At 30.2% G+C, this 17904-nt stretch overlaps 2 protein-coding genes and 1 pseudogene across 3 annotated transcripts in view; 1 reads left to right on the top strand and 2 right to left on the bottom strand.

Annotated features, from left to right (window-relative positions):
* LOC106642091 (uncharacterized) overlaps nucleotides 1-17904 on the top strand; it is an 83219-nt gene that overhangs the window by 53780 nt on the left and 11535 nt on the right. Inside the window, exon 18 of the mRNA XM_089597435.1 lies at nucleotides 421-570. Within this exon, the coding sequence (XP_089453561.1) occupies nucleotides 421-478 (58 nt within the window). The 3' untranslated portion in view covers nucleotides 479-570. The remainder of the gene's footprint in view (nucleotides 1-420; nucleotides 571-17904) is intronic.
* On the bottom strand, nucleotides 10041-10913 carry LOC106642051 (uncharacterized; annotated as a pseudogene).
* LOC106642050 (odorant receptor 4-like) lies at nucleotides 12483-16932 on the bottom strand. Of its 2 annotated transcripts, none has more exons than XM_014356680.2 (6): nucleotides 16679-16932; nucleotides 15249-15729; nucleotides 14651-14750; nucleotides 14442-14570; nucleotides 12630-12785; nucleotides 12483-12542 (listed from the first exon to the last, which is right to left on the bottom strand). In XM_014356680.2, the coding sequence occupies exons 1-6, from the start codon at nucleotides 16824-16826 to the stop codon at nucleotides 12483-12485; spliced, it is 1074 nt and encodes a 357-aa protein (XP_014212166.2). In that variant the 5' UTR covers nucleotides 16827-16932. The 2 variants fall into 2 exon arrangements, with proteins under 2 accessions (XP_014212166.2, XP_089453562.1); XM_089597436.1 differs by having other exon boundaries at nucleotides 15249-15723.

Genomic DNA, 17904 nt, shown 5'->3' with positions numbered 1-17904 from the left:
TAAAAAAAGCAAAGCAATCCCGTATTTTTCAATATTATTATTATGTCCATGTCTAATAAATTACAGGAGAACAGTGCCAAGCCTGTAAAATAAGTAATTGAAGTCTCAATTCTTGGCGTACTTATCGTAACGAAGTTAATCTTTTTCCTAATGTCACTGATTTTTATGTCAGAGAAGTAATTTTTGAGGTGTCTGTAATAGGGATCTTCCTACTCAACAGTACGAAGCTTACGATAAAAATACAAAGTTCATATTTTTAATGAATGTGACAGCATATAATAGTATAAATAAGTTATATTTTTCATGAAGAAAACCATTTTGTGATAAAAATTCATAAAAATATTTGGTATTTGAGTTGTCGAAATAAATTACATGTTCAATTATCACTTTAATTTCAATCGTTTTCTAAAATCGTTTTAGGCTTAACTGGACATTAAAGGCATGGAGATACAACCAACATAAAAAGTTATGCGTTTAAAACTTCGTTCGAGCAACAATTCTAAGGCTCGTCTCACATAAATGTGTAGATACAATATAATTACTCAGAAGTAGAAACTCGCTAAGTCTGAGGTAAGTTTTATGATGGTGACACACTTTTAATTTTTAATATTATATACATGTATATAACTCTAAAAATACCTAAAATTATCAATAAATCATAGTAAGCGTTGAGATAACTCCGATTATTAGAATTTTACTTGTCTGAGCGTAGTTGTTGACTCGGTAGGTCAGCTTTCTAGTCGCTGAAAAAAATACTGTCCAAGGAGCCGGTTTGTTATTAAAAAAACACAGGTTTATTTCTTGAATGCTCTGTTTTTACAAAAAAAAGTAGCTCTTACACCCCAGAAATGATTAATTTAAACCCATAGCTCCTGTCCAATTTCTTCAATGAATCCCTTTTACCCCTCTATCCTCCTTAAGTCCACATTACCCCACTGTACTGAATTAGTCTCGTACTTAACGAGAGTTAACCCCCTAAATTACCTTGTAATATAGAACCAGCCGTAAATTTTTTTTGGCATTAATAAATACGACTTATTATACTTACAAATTTTTAAAAAGTATTAGAACTGTTCATATCTAACGATTTAATTCATTTTTTGGACTATGGTGTTGCGTACGAGGCTTCGTAGCATGGTAATTAAAAATTAATTCATTCTATGAACCGTAGCTTTCATCATAAAGTCCGAATTTTTTAATTACCGTTAAAATCTCGATTAACAGAAAAAGAAATTTTATTATTTTGCGAAAGTTTGTCACTTTTTTCAACACATGTGCTTGAAAGGAGAACGTTTGTTTTAACTATTCGACATATGATGAAAAAATTATTAGAATAGTGATAGTAATAAAGCGTTTGTAAAAAATTTTTATATTATTTGTTGATTGTATGAGAATTACTAACACTGTTACCATACGATAATAGTTTTCGTCGTAAAGCGCCATCACTAACATGGCTATTTTCGGCCCACAGTATAACTGAATGGTAGGCCTAGTTAAATGGCTCTTATGTAACGACCACTATTATTTCTACCGAGAATGCAGTAAACATCCACATGTCACGAAAAATTCCCCGAAGTAGAAAAAACAATGTTTGCTTCCTTCTAAAGGCAAGGCTTAACATTCATAGGCTAGATATACACAAACTATTTACTATACATGAGTCTACTGCTGGCTTCAGCAATCCAAAGCTTTCCCTAGCGAGATACTGTCTCTTATAATTTACTAGCGCTTAATTCCACCATAGTTTATAGCCTGCTGCAGCCTTCTACAGTTTTGACTGCTCATCGTAAGAATAGATACACTGGAAAAAAATGGGGCTGCAAGACTTCAAAATTTCAAAAATTTCTCTTTGTAAGTACACTTGATTTTAAATTATATTAGCTTCAGTTTTAGAGCACATTCGTTCAAAATCATTCGAAGTGCGTTATATGCAAATTCTGAGTCCAGCAACCTCGACTTGAGAGCATTTAACTGCCAAGCAGCATTGATGTCTGACTATACGCACACGCACACATATATTATTTAGTTGTTTGCTTAAGAAGTTCCGCAAATACCCCCATTGACCATCTCCCCCCCCACGAAATGAGGTAAAATTCCATCTTTTTTTCCCTGATTACAGCTTAGCTCACTTTTTGTTCAGGCTCCCCACCGCCCTTCAGTGGACCCCCGCAGAATTTTCCTTGACGGCCCCACCGTTCCAACTGTTCATTTAAACTTTTCTTGGGTAACAAGATCGACTTTTTAATTAAAATAAATCATTTACCTATGCATTGTGTTAATATCAGGTTTACTACTTACATGTACCAGAAAAGTACGTTTAACCTACATGTTGTGAAGACGCAGTAGTTGCGCTACCATTCTATTACCACCAAAATTAAGCCTGTCTTCCCTCTACACTATTATATTAATTCTAAGGTTCATCCATAAGCCACAAGAGCTGTGATAAGCTTATAATATAACATGAACCGTCTAAAAAATGGGGCTTTTGTACATATTGAGGTTCAGAACAAGTAAACAAATACTTAATATGTATTCGCTTTTATTAAGTATAAAATGGAGCAACAAACCGAAATGGTCGACCTGAATTTAAATGCAAAGGCTTGTATCAATCCGACCATATCGAGTAATTTACTTAATAAAAAAATAGCTCAAGGTTGTCATTTAGCACACATGTAACTTTTAGATTAGCTAAATAAAACTTGCCAGGTTTTCTATTAATTTAATGTTTTTCTGATAATTTTTGCGATTTTTGTACATTTAATAATTTATATTAACTTGTTAAAGATCTATACTATTCCATAAAAATTTTTATAATGCAATAAATTTAGCATTGAATATAATACAAATACGTAACAAATAACTTTATCATTCGTATATATAAAAAGTCCATCTATTGGCCTTCTGAGCGGTGTAGAAAAATGTATGCAAATAACTATATGTATTCAAGTATGTCTAAGGTCCCGATGGGGCGATGGGAGTTTAGAATATCCGCGTACGAGATGGGGGACTGTAGGGGTCTGAGGAAAAAATGTAATAAGTTGAAGTAACGAAAAAAATGGCTGAATCTTTCCTCATTTTACGGAGGGAGGAAGTTGTGAGAAATGACCTGTACAAATAACTACACAAGGATATAATATATTGGTAGAGCTGTCCACACCCCCTCCGCTACTGCCCTCTACCACTTTGAATAACATCTTGGTAGCGTCTCCCCCCGCTTACAGGAAGAAAATTGCTTATTTTTCCCGTTATTTAGGCTATCCAATAAACATCTAAAGCCCCAGGTTTTATTAAGCCCCCTTTATTCCACATTAAAAATGTAATATTTACTATTTTAATCTATTTTATTCACATATCACCATACCGTTTTTAGAATCCCTGTGCCCCTCACAACCCCCCATAATTGATTCTTAGTATTACTGTACTTATCTTTGCTTAATAAAAAGTTCATTTTAATTTTTTTACGACACCCTTGAAGCCAATAAATTATCTTTATACTCATAAGCCATAAAAATCTTATTCCTGCATTAATCATTTAGTGTTCTTTGGAAATCAGTATCAATTTATATCGTTAGTGTTACATGAATTTAATTTCTTTATATTTCAAAGGTTATACAGCTTAAGCAAACTGGCTTTTTTTTATTTATATAAACAACCCACTACATCACTACGAATGACTCCAAAGCCATGGAATCATTTAAAATTTAAAATTTTTGCCCAAACTTTTAATGCCCCTATCGCCGTAAATAATGGAGGTATCGCGAAATAAGCAATGATTTTGAATGATTAAAATTCATAAAAATATTTTTTTCAACTCGCATACATAAGACACTGGTCGTAGTTTTGCCAATCGATACATAAAGCCATATATGAAGACGTCGTTAATGTTGAGGAATTTGAATGTAAATATCAATCCAAGTGCATTGAAAAGCGTATATGGATCTAGTGAAAGTATAGTACTTGAAACAATTATAGCTGAGAATGGTCTGCAAATCTTTCATCTTGACGAAGTCATAGAAATTATAAAGGAAGCTACTCAAACCATATGACCATATGGATAAAGTTTTGGATTGTTATTAAATTTATGGATCAAAATATAAGGCTAGAGTTATAAGGAACGAGGATATTTCGTGGACTCGGGGTGTCTTCTCAGCCAACGCATGCCAAATTTATTAAGATTAGAGTTAAAGAAAATAGTGGTGACGACTAAAAGGTCTGATTGATATTTTTTATTTTTTAAGCACAAAATAAAAGAATATACAGCAGGTATTACACAAGAGTATTTCAACATTCAAAAGAAGGAGTATACAAAGTCGCAATTAGTCTTCTGAGACAACCAGTACATTAAAGTGATGTTTTCTATCTAGTGGCATAGATTATCTCATAGTTAAATTATTTGAAAAAATGTCATGTTTGTAGAGTTATAATTTTCTTCCCAGTATCGCTTTCAACAATAGAAATAACTCTGTAATCAAATCATCGAAAAGCAGGCAAGGTTTACCGATGCATGGTAATATTTAACATCCTGAGACTAAAATATTAAATATATTAATAAATAAAAAAATAAAATTTTGCAACTTGTAGTTTTGTACCATTATTTATAAGTTATGTTTTTTCTAGCAAATTATCTTGCCTCACTGGTTTATGCATTACTTCATATTTTTTCTAACTCGCATACGTGACAGGTACATATTTTTAAAAATCGTGGAAAAGTTTTTGGGATAATAACTGCTCAGAAAAAATTTGAGTCTTTAATAGCAGTACCTCACTTTTCAAACTTTGTTCTTTTTTTAATTTGTAAATTTACGAAATTGTTGATAGCTACTCCCAAATCAATAATCATGCAAAATTCGTTTGTTTTTAAGCTTGATCGTTTTTTAAGCTCTTAACGATAAAACTTTGGTTTGATGCTGGTGGCAATATAATTAGGGTAATTATAAAGGTTTTACTGGCGTTGCTTCGTAATTAGATGATAAATCGGCGTTGAAAAATCTGCCCCCTGGTAAAATTTTATGCCATGTCAAGTCATTTTTTCGTGCATCTTTTAGAAAGAGCATCCCTCATCTGTAAACATTTCTAGAAAATGAGGAAGCTATCTTTGCCCTTTCTTGTAAAGTTCAGAAAGTGCCAGTGACGCGAGCACAGTTGCCAGACAACCAAGTATCAAAACATAGCGTTGCCAAGCGATTATCAAGCACGTAAGCAAGCACGTCCACAACATCAGAAATGAGAACAGCGAACAGAAAGAAACTTTGTTGTAAAAAGAAAAACTCTTTGAAGGGTGCATAATAGATTAACGAGAAAGTTTTTAAAACCGTATACGTGCTTTCTTCTTTGCGGTTGGTCAATCCACTTAAAGGTTATTAAAGTCTCTACACATGTGTACCGCTAAGGAGGGGTGAGGGTATCACATGAAGTTTCAAGAAATATGTGCACTGGTGCATAATACGAGTAAAATTTAAAAATAACTTGAACGCTCTTTTGTTACGACTAAAACGAAGCTTTCATGAATTTAAAAATACCAGTAGTATTGTGCATTTGATAAATGTTTATATTTGAACGTTTAGTAAATTTACTAATGTTTCGTTCATTAGGCCAGTCGTTAATTTTTAATTGTTTCATATTAAAATTATTTTTATTTAATAGAAAAAAAAATTTTACTCCATAAAATTCCACTATCACTGAGACATGTAATGAATTTTACCAAAATGTTAGTACGGCTATTTCACAAGCTTTTTTTATCATTTATTTCTGTTTGTTTGACAGAAATAATTCGTGAACCACGCTTTTTGATATCCAATTACAATCAATTTTGGAACACACCTGTGATTCTCAATGTAATCAGACGTATAATTGACTTAATATTAAAATAGGTCCAATCTGTAGTATAATATCGATATGACATGTCAAACAGGCTTTTTTGTCTCAAATCCCTCAACATGTGTGTTGAATAAAAAGGTTTTACTATTCTAAAGACAATATTATGGAAGTTGAATATGCTGCTTTTCTATATTTTACTTGACTAAGAAATAAGAGATATCTACTATTATATACATTTATCTACCATGCATTCTTCATTTTTTGATTTCACTAGGATAGTACGTAAATGTATAAAAGAAATACTAGTATTATTCAAATTTTGTGTGGACTGTACTACCAGGAACATGGCGGTGTGAGACACTGTTCTCATAAGAAGTGTCGCAACTGTGTAAACTGTGCCATTAGTCCACTCTTTGATCTTATCCTTCTTTTATCTTGTAGTTTTGAATCTTTATCAAAATTATTTTATAGGCACGAAAGGTAACTTAGGTTAGCCACTTAAAAAAAAAAAGAAAAAAAAATAGGATAAAAATTTAAAAAATCTTTTTAATAACAATATTATCGTGTGGCCAAGCTTAACAAACACTACCGACAGTGAATATGTATAAGTATAAAAACCTGAGAATATGATAATTTATTGGAAAACGTTTGTCTGAATCGACACTGGCAATAAACTTGACATATATATATGTACTCTAGTGTACACCAATGCATAAAAATTTTACAACTTGTCAATCTTGTCATCAAGGTGTCCTCTATGCTGAAATGTACGACATACACCATAAAATCTCACTAATGTGAGTTTAGAGACTAAGGAGCAAAAAGGTATGGCAACCATTAGTGTAATAGCTAAGTATTGACAAAAAGGGTTACTATTTTGAATTCAGATCAATAGTATGCAGTGTTTATGAAAAAGATGTTATATCCTAATAAACACCTTATACAGAACAGTAACTTTATATTATTGCGATAAAATAAAACTTTTTAATGTATAAAAACAACATATGCACTTTTATAATTCTATCTGTTTATTGTATCATTTATGTATACATTCTTCATAAATTTTCAGTTAGATCATCTACAAATTCATTAAATATTACTATTAATTTCTCTGTATCCGTCGTTTTTTGATTTTCATTCGTTTTTTCCTTGACTGCCAGCAACACAGAAAGGTAATGAATGTGAAGTTTTCCCAACCTTGAATAAATAATTATAATATAATTATCACTGTTAGCATACAGTAAAAGAATTATTTAACTGCTGAATTGTATATTTTAAAGGTTGTGGTTATACTTGTTTACCATCCATACAATAATATAATATACATGCAATAATTGAAAGCAGTTTTATTTCAAATAAAGTAAAAAAGATCTTATAGGTAGTTAAAACTCATGTTTGAGTTTTATTACCAGATTGATTTACCTACAACATATTTGTAACAAGCAGCTGATAATTATTTCAATTGAATAGAATTTTGCATACAAGGCACAGCCAGTCTACGAGAGCCTTATGACGATATGCGATGCATCCAAAATTTAACATAATGTAACTCGATAATCTTTTTACCATTAACTCTAACTCACATAGCATTCGCCACAAAATCGTCATCCAACTGGGGCTGGAAATATGCTTGTACCACGTGACATGGCGATATATATGACAGTTAGAGGAAAAGTAGTACAGGCCTTATGAGAGAAATTAAGTTTTTATTGTTTTTCGTGGTGGAAGAGGTATTGAATACAACAACGTTTCTGCTGCTGCTGCTGTTGCTGTTGCACCTGCTCACAGGTAAACAAGCAACTTGATTTTAGGTTAAACTGTACTTCGTACCTTCAAAACGCTGTTTACGGCCTTAATAAACAATTTCATCATATGAAATAAATAACAAACTAACTCTCGTAATGCTAAAAATATGTAATCCACTAACTTGTTGTATTCAATACCTTTTCCAACACGAAGAACAATAAAAACTTAATTTCTCCCATAAGGCCTGTACTACTTTTCCTCTAATTGTCATATATATATATCGCCATGTCACGTGGTACAGGCATATTCCCAATAGTTCCTCGGACCGATCCTTTGGTCCGCAAAACAGCCCCGGTGATGGTGCTTGTAATGACGAAAAATACTATTCTTGTAAATAGTGCTTTATAGGAACGTGAACGGACTTTTTCAAATATCCCATATTAAGTGAGGTCTTTTAAGAGTTTATTATCTTATTAGTATTATTTTTACTATTATTATTATTATTATTATTATTTTCATACATAACATACATATATGTAACTTGTATACTAAACAATGGAATCGTGGTACATAAATATGTAATAGTACGTCTAAATAGAAGAAAAAACAGTTTTATAGAGTTCTGCACAAGTTTAACTACTGTTTTTGTTAGTATTTTTATGAGTGTTATAAGGTAAAGGTACCACTTTGGAACGGTTTTTGGCAAGTGTTTTCTTATGATTTTTATAAAAAAAATAATATTGACTTGTTCAGCGTAAATTTCGTTTCTTCAGAAGCGCTTCGTCTTGATCTTTAGTATTTTAATTTTTCAACCTGTTTAGAATGTAATTTAATTTTTTATTTAAAGGCTTATTGTTCATTTCCGACGCTGAAAACCGTGTTTTACCATTTTTGCCATTTTTTTTTTGAAGCCTTAGCGGAAAATATTTTTTGTTCGATTTTATTACAATCGATTGGCATTGTTTAATTCTCTAGAACAAATTTTTTTCGAGCTAGTCTGAATTTCCATTGCCGAAAACTTAATTCGATCCCACTATACTGGCCGTGCCTTGAAGAGTGTTTTTCAATTTCGTTGTACTTATGTATGAATATTTTGATTTATTGAAACTTACTTTAATTTGCATATTACATTATTGTATGGTAACAAACAGGGAAAGTAACTTACTATGGCAAATAAATTTAATGATAAGGAACAAAACTTTCCAACAGTGATTTCGAGTGGGTGCTGAGCTCGGCTCATGATAAAAATAATATCATATGCTTCCTTTGTCTTGAAATCATACCATTTACAATTATAAACTGCCTGTGATACTTCTAAGCTCTGTGAAACAGTTATTTATATACTTATTAGTACGTATAAATTCACATTAAAAATGCAATATATTTTATTGTATCACAAGTGATTTTCTAGTCTTCGCATTGCTCCAAGATAACTTTAATTTTAATGAATCAAAAACAGTGATCACCCTCCTACTTATATAGGGTAATTATTTTTTAATATTGTGTGATGTTTTGTCTGTAAAAGCCGTTCCTATCATAAACGCTGAACGTGCACCTTTTCTTTTCATCATCAATTAATAATTTTTCCATTCTCTTCATTGTGAATAATATCAACGGAGGATTTATGAACAATGTAGTATTTTTAAATAGTATAGGATTTCACTTAGGTATATGTATACTTGATGATTTTTGAACTTTAATACGGCATGAGAAATTTATTGGAACAACGTAAATTTTGAAGAACTAAATTTTCTATAAAAAAATTTGCGCGTGACTCATTTCCAGCGTTCTTGATACAATGAGATCGGCTTTAGCTGATAAAACAGCACATGATGTTAACTGATAATGATTTTTGTTTTTGATTCCATTGAAAGTTGAATAAGTAAAAGTGAAATTAAACTTAAAATTTCCTATTTGCTGAGCAGATATACCAAGCTTATTGAAAATTTTTTATTGTATCAACATCAATTAATGTTTTACTCACCAGAATAACATCAGATGAATGTATATTAATAATACTGCCAATTTTTTAAATATAGATCAAGTAAATATGTAAGCAAGCTAATGAAGTTTTTATTTAATTTATTATGATGTGAGGGTGACAAATGTACTGTGACGTTATTTAGTTTTAATTTACTTGTTGAGTGTTATTAAAGTTTTGATTTAAGATAACTGCACTTGAAGTTATAATTAATTACTAAACACTAATAGGAACATATAAAAAAACTGTTTGACCCTTAAAACATCACTAAAATTGAATAAATGATTCGGGATTCGTGCAACCTCTTAACAGGGTTACCGGGAAGCAACGAATTCATTTTGCTGTAAGTTCTGATTCATCTCATTCTTATTGTTCAGTACAGACGTACTTTTTACTAGAAAATTTATTTTAAATTTCTGTATAAAATTGTTCTAATATTTTTAAGAATTTGCTAATTATGTTATTATTCTAATGGTATGAAAGCAATATATATATTTTAAGATACTAACGCATTAATTTCGTTCTGTCGCTTTATTATACTCCGACTGTTTTCTTTGACATCCATTTTTGCATTGTCAATGGATAACATATTTATTTCGTCCAACAAAACATCAAGTTGTCCACAAAGGTGTAGGACCAAAATTGCAAAAAAGCCGTCAATGCCGGAATAAGCATTAGCCATGGAAAAGGTACAAAAGCCTTGAAGCAGCCAGATGACCTCGAACCAAGGCGAATTAGAGACATCGATAAGAAAGTGGGATTCAAAGAGAAACACATGTCCACTGGAATATGATTTCTCTTCTTGAAGTAGTATAAGTCTCAAAATAAAAAAAAATATTTGTCGTGATTTAACCGATGCCAATACAAGCAGCTGCAATCCTTTTCCCAACTTTTGCACTGTAACGTATCATGTTGACCTGCTCAGACGTGTATTCTGAATTCCAATCTTTGTATATAGTGTGCAATAAAGATTTTACTTCTGTTGAAAATTTAAATACATTTTAATACTTTTTCAATTACTTATTAGTAATACACAAATAATTAGTTTTTACATCTATTTTCATGGTAATATAACTTTTTTATGTAATCTTGCAAAATTTAAAAGACATTTAAATACTTCCACATTCAATAAAATATTAGACATGTAAAAAATTTTAAACTAAAATACCTGTAGAATCGTAACGAAAAATACTCATATAAATAAGAGTGACGATCTGAGGGATAATTGCGGTACAAAGAATATTAACGATCATGTCATATTGACTATCGAAGTCATAAATATAATGTATGATATTGTTGCGAACTGTCTGGAGGATTTTAAATCTGGCCAAACACCGACAACGCACAAACTCCAACGGCTAATGCTCATCATCTCATTGGCATCTGGTAAATACCATTTTCATCTTAATCATTAGGGTAATTAAGAAAATGCAAGTTGAAACTTTCAACATTATAAAAAAATGTTCACTTAATTTTACAAAAAAACGTGAAATCAATGAAAAAAAAACCTTTAAATAAAATAGTAAGCCTCTTTTGTCACTAAATTTTAATACATTAAACGGTTCTTATCGTCAGTAATACTTAATAGCAATGCTACCTTCCATTTGATGGCTGCGTTGTCTAACCACTGTGCAGTAAATTCTGAAATTATAATCGAACTCTCGGTACGACTCGGTACGACGGTGAAAAAAACTTTGGCTATAGATATCGACGCGTGCTCATGCTTAATTCATGTGCGAGGAATACAGATTGTCATTTGGAGAGGGGGCTTGCGGACAATTCAGTTCGTAAACTAACGAACTTGACAAACGATGCAGCTGTAGTTCCCTGTCATTTATTTATTGCATCATCATCATGATGTATGATGTTTCGGGTGTTGTTACTTGTTGAAGTTACAATTATTACTCAAATTGCCTAAATAATGTAATTTGAATGATTATTTTGACAATAAACTACAAATTAAAACAAATATTAATTTTTTTCGTGTAAAAGTTGTTCTAGTCATTGAGAAATAATGTATTTCTTGTGGAGTACATTAAACCTTAAGGCTTCAGGTGTGTAAATTAAACACAATTATTTATCTGACTAAAGATCAAAACGTACTTAATTGGTTGAAAAAAAAATTTTTTCTATCCATTGTGACAATAAGTAAAAGGAGGACAAATGACATACTTACACAGTTATACTTTTTTAATTTTAGAAATTTTTTCAATCTTTACATATAATTATTTAGTTGTGTTTTTCTAGTAACAAATAGTTCATCGTATTATTACAATTAGATTTCTTTTTCTTTCTGCCCCATTTAATTAAGAAATGACAATTTGTTATACGTATTTGTCAAGATCTAAGAACATATTTTTATAATTGTTTCATTTCCTTCAATAGTTTTTTCTTAATACACCACTTACAGTTTTATACTTCTGCTAAAAATCAGTATTCATACATGAATACGATTCTTTAAAATTTTTGTCACTTTCGCTTGTTTCACATATTATGTAGTTATTAGATATTGGGAAATACTGTTTTGTTTTTTTTTACCTTATTTATTTTTTCTCTCTTTTTTTTTCCCCTTTCTATCCTGGATAGGCATCCTTTAAAAAAAACTCGAGAAAAAAATCTCAATATTTTTGGACGGATTTTGAACCCACTTGCACCACCCCTCAAGTTTCTCCAACTAAGAGACTAGCACAATACCCACTAAGACATTGGTGCTCCATTAATTTGTTATATATTTTTACCAGTGTAAGTAAAATATTTAATCTTTGGTTCTTTTTTTCACCGAGTCTATTTGCTTTTCTTTCAATTTTTTTTTTTCATTTTTTTTTACTATAACACGTTCCTTTAATAATACGTTCTATTACACAAGTCTCTCAATCAAAACTCTATAATAATACATTTTAAATTGGAATTTTTATTACTAAAAATTTGTGAATGTAGTTTATATTTTTTCTTTCACAGCTAGTAACATTGATAAATATCCCCCTGAAGTTTTTAGAATCTAAAAAATACAAATTGAGAACGTTTAATAAAGCATTTCAATTGTATACGTATACATTGAGAAAAACACATAAAAAGATTAACGTACTTGTATGAAAAGTAGTAAAGAAAACGAACAAAACTTTCCAGCTGTCAACTTCAGTGGCTTCTCTGACCTTTGCATTATCATTAACAAAAGTTTGGAATTCTGGAATGCCATATTATACCATTGAATATTGTATGCAGATTGGCTAATTGCCGAACTCTAGAGTGATATAATTCATCTAATCAGTTTCTCATTGATGATTCGTGGAAACAGAGAAGATATACTTAAATATACAAGTATGTAAATATTAAAAACACATGAAATATTGTGAATCTAGCGAGTTAAATAAGAGAGGAAAATCTCATACTAATGGGTAAAGTAACCAATTCGTTAATAAATGTTTGCATTGTACTAGTCGAAAAAACACCAATGTTGTAACATGTGCACATTGAATCATAAATATATACTCATTACCCACGTATTTCCGATGTCTCTCACTTTCTTAAATACTATACTCGTGTAAAACTCACATGCTCTCTGTGCACTCGATGCACAACACACGACTTTAACCATTATTGTGCAAACATTTTAACTTCCGGTAACTTTTTTACTCATCCGTGTGCAAGAAGCTGGGTGTATAGTTTTTACTTTGCGCATTTGTGCTATAATTGAATACTTCGCACACAAAATCTCAAAAACAACGTTAGGGTTATCAAGAGTGTACTGCACAGTAAGGACTGTATATCTATACGGGATGCTTATTTTATTTGGAGCACCAAGTTACAATCAAACCACTAGTTCTTAAAATTCATGTATATTCTCATATTTCCATGGATCTTCAAATGTTTAAAAATCCAAACTTTACCAAAAAATAATTATTTAATTATGTCCCTATAATGTGTACATAAAATGCTCTCAACAGAATTTAACACGAGTTTTGTAAAAAAAATTTTCGCTGTGACGTAGATGTTCGAGCTTTTTTTATCACATTTTTGTACGTATCTGTAGAACTGTTTTTAAAAAATATAGTCCTAATGTGCTATTATTCTCTTTGGAATTTAATGGGCTTTTTTAATAACTTAACTCTCGAAATTTCACTGTTGCTTTTATTTATTAATTTTTTTTTTTTTTTTTTTTTTTTTTTATCAAATACGTAAAACAATATCCATTCATGCGTATTTTCTGATGGACAGTATATTTTTTTACGCATCGCGTCAAAAAATTAGGACAACAGTAATAAAATATCTGAAATTGATAAAAAATCGAAACTCATTAAATGTATAGGAAAGACTAGCACTTTAGATTCCCACGTTTCAAGAATAGTTCTCAAGATTACGATCTGCAATTTTATGTAAACATTTTTGAGACGTACCCAAATAATTTTGTATTAAAAAAGTTTGGATTATGGACGTTGCAAATTCCTCATTTTTTAAGGTTACAATATTCCCTGATTAAAACACAATGAAATGTCAAGTTTTCATTAATTTAAGGGCCCTGGAAAACATCTATGGAGTTTTGCTATTTTACACCAACAACTTTTCCAGTACTGGTGACTGTTAATTGTAAATCGGTTCTCTGAACCAGCCACGACAGCCACATACCATGTAGCTATTCGCTCCGAGAATGTTAGAGGGGAGAATGGCGCTGATTGTCACTTTTACATTTTACATGTATTTTGCGCCATAAGTCTTATGACATAATCTCGGAGCGAAAAGCTGGCGTATACATTACTCTTATTATACTATCTAGTACAAGCTTAAAGTATCACAAATCTTGACTAAAAATAATAATAAGATTATATGTGAACAACAGATTAAGAACGCTTTTTAATGTACCTAAACTTTTGATAATAACATATCATTTATTTTATTTTACCTCATCCTGTAGTTTATCAGCGACGTAACATGATATTAATACGTGAGTTCCGACATGCATTACGTACGTTACCGTAAAGACAATTTGTAAAATTGGTACATTGATGTCCTTGTTATCATCAGAAATCAACTGAAATTACATAGAAAAACAGTATCGTAATGAGCTGGTGTAGATCAATTAATTATAAAAAATTGTTTCGAATAACTCACCGTTACTAAAAGAAACAGCTGCAAACAAATAAGTACGGTACAAGAAATGATTTCGACCAAAAAGATGCCATTAAAAACATTTTCGATCTCCTTTGCGAATCTTGAATTTTTTTTAATAATAGTTAAAAAATATTTTATTACAGGCAGTAGTCAAGACTAATTTTAGTTGAAGTACAAGAACTACAAATTTTTACTACAATGAACAATAAGTATAAGATAATGTAATTTAATTATGTAAATAAATTTAAATAACTATATGGTATTTAATGAAATGCCCATTTTTACTAACTGAAACTGTCCAATGTATTAATTTATTATAAAGTTAAAGACGTGGAATAGAGCTCATATAGGTTTGCCATCAAAATAAAATTAGTAAAAGAGTTATTAAAACTAGCGAAATTTATTTTTCTGTTGTTATCAAATGTTTGATGTAAATTATAAGATAATAGAAAAAAACTCTGTGACTAATTACTAAATCCTTTATATATAAAAAGTTACAGAGTTTCAATGTTATAATACTAATTATTTATACAAATATTAACATTATATCGAAGTAAATTAGTATTAAAGTGAAGTGTATTCATAAATTAATGTATACCTGTTAAGAATGTTGTGTCTCTCTACAATAAATCCTATATCTTTCGTAATCTTTCTATGATTTGCTTTATTCCCGTCAATGTCTAGGGTTTCCAAACGAAATCTAAGATTCGCCAGTTGTCCTCGAAGATGCAAGACAAGACCAACGAAGAAGCAATAAATGCCTGAATATATAAGCGTTGCTAAAATTGCTCCAAAGTATTGAAATAGCCAAGTGATTTCATAAATCGGGCTTGGCTTATAGTCATAGGGAAAATATGAAATGAGCATTGGTTCTCGTTTATTTATCTGTCCAGGCAGTATATCCAGCTCTTGACTTATTCGTACTGCTAACTGACCATTGACCGAACCCATTCCAAGAAACAAACAAATAAATGATAATTTACGGGTAGTTTTAGCGTTTCTAACCATATTTATGACTTCTCCTTTCGTCTTGTCAGCATTCCAATCATTGATGACAGATGACAATAACATTCCTAATTCTTAAATATTATTAACAGGTTTTATTTCTCATTTTATATTACACATTTTTAATTTGTATCATATGACCATTCTAAGTGGTTTAAGCAGGTTCATTCATGACTGTCAGATGAGTTTTTGTAAAAGTTGTTGACATTCACAAGGAATTTTAGTGACCATTATCTATCAAATACATTAAAGTACTCACGTGAAATTTCAGATTGTGCTTTAATAAAAAAGATAATAGAAATGATTTTAGAAAATGGCATTAAACCATAAAATATATGAGAACAAAGCTCGCATACGTTTTTAACAAATGCCATAAGTTTTGTATCGTATTGTATGGTGTAAGATTAATTTCTTGGTTTTAACGTATCCGATTTCTACCTTTACCTTATCCTTTGTGATTCGTGGGGGTGTAGTGTTCTGGTCTTCTCGATAGTTTTCTTACCAAAAAATTCCGAGAAAAAATCTCGATATTTTTAGACGGAATTCGAGTCCATCATTCCTTGAATTTCAGGTTTTTTATGAGCTAATTTGTTTGGAATAAGAAAGAAGTTCTTGTGTTAGTTTTTTCAAACATTACCGTCCACAAAACTTTATTTTTAGTTAAAAACGTCGAAACAATACTGATCTTAGTAAGAATATAAAGTTCCATTTTTTAACAACCTTTTTCGCATTTTAAAATTATAACTTAATCTGAAATCTTATGTGAGACTACTTTATTCATATTTAAATAATTTCTTAAAGTTTTCTTTGATTTTATTCACATTTATTTCACGTATGAACCAGCTTAAAATTAAAATAAATTCTTTTCATCTCTAAAAATAATACTTAAATAAAAAATGATTTCTAAAATATTTTAAAAGTAAAGTCGTTAAGTAAATAAAAAACCATTTTAAATTTAAATTAGAATAACACAAAAACCTTAGTATTAAAAAAACAAGTAAAATAATGGCATGTATGGCTTACCTCTTTTGTAATTGTAAAACAGAATCGTTTTAATTATTACTACAGTAATTGGTAAATTTGCCGTTGAAAGATTATTTATCATTAAGCCCAAGTCACCCCAAGTCATAAGTAATTTTGTAGTTTGGGCCATAGTTACAAAAGTTATCATTATAAAAATCGTTATTGTTAACAGTAACACTGGAATAATACCGTTGAATTTTGAATTTATAGAACCGGGCCATAATCCTACTATTTTAAGATTCGTATGACAAACTCCAAATGCATATTGAAACCCTATAAAACATTTGCAATTGAAATATATGAAAGTAAACTTATTTTTATCAACAAAGTCATGATTTATAAATTCCTAAGTACGAATGTTTATAAAAAAAAAAAAAAATTTATCACAGGTGTAAGCACTGTAAAACTATTTCGAAAGTTTAATCAATAAAATACTATATAAGACAAAATTTTCCATTACAAATTAAGAGTTTTTTTATAATACACTTTAACATGTAAAGTATAGAAAAACAATAAACAAAAAGTTATTGACACAATGTCAAATAATTGTATAATATAATCAATTTCACCTTATTGTTTTTCAACTATTTCTCTCAAGTGTATTAAAAATAAAAACAACAAACGTATATATTTTATAAGCGATTATAAACTCTATTAAATTGTACATATCCATTAACAAAGTACGTCGAAAAAAACTGAATGTTATCATTAATGTAATATTTTTGATTTGAAACATTTAACGATGATGCAATAAATAGATTCTTCTAACAGTCTCCAGATTGTCATGGTTAAGTTGAAATTCGATTAATATAAATTTTATATTTATTTTCATTTCAAAAAGATTGTATGCCTCTCATTTTATCCATTGTAGAGTGTATACGCGACCTTCTAGAGCACTGCCACTAAAATGTTTCAACGCGATCGTTTCTGTTTAAACTGAGCGGCGCATGCTCAAAGTTTTAGAATATTAAAATACAAGAGAAGTTTGTAAAAAGGGGGGTTTAAGCTATTCGAGAATTTTATAGGTAGAACAGTTCAATTTCTGTACGATGCAAAAGAGCACTTATATAAATACCTTCTAACTAACTCTCTAACGTTGAGCATCATGCTTATGATGTCAAATAATATATACAGTTTATTATAATAAACAAAAATACTTAAATACATTTTTGTGTGTTTTTTTATAATTGAACATTGCTAACAAAATAAATTATTTATTTTACAAA

Source organism: Copidosoma floridanum, unplaced genomic scaffold (genome assembly GCF_036245765.1).
Source record: "Copidosoma floridanum isolate Cflo_tuat_1 unplaced genomic scaffold, Cflo_Japanese_pri ptg000032l, whole genome shotgun sequence".
Classification (NCBI taxonomy): domain Eukaryota; kingdom Metazoa; phylum Arthropoda; class Insecta; order Hymenoptera; family Encyrtidae; genus Copidosoma; species Copidosoma floridanum.
Note: the sequence above shows the minus strand (reverse complement) of the source record. Positions and strands in the feature narration are given on the sequence as shown.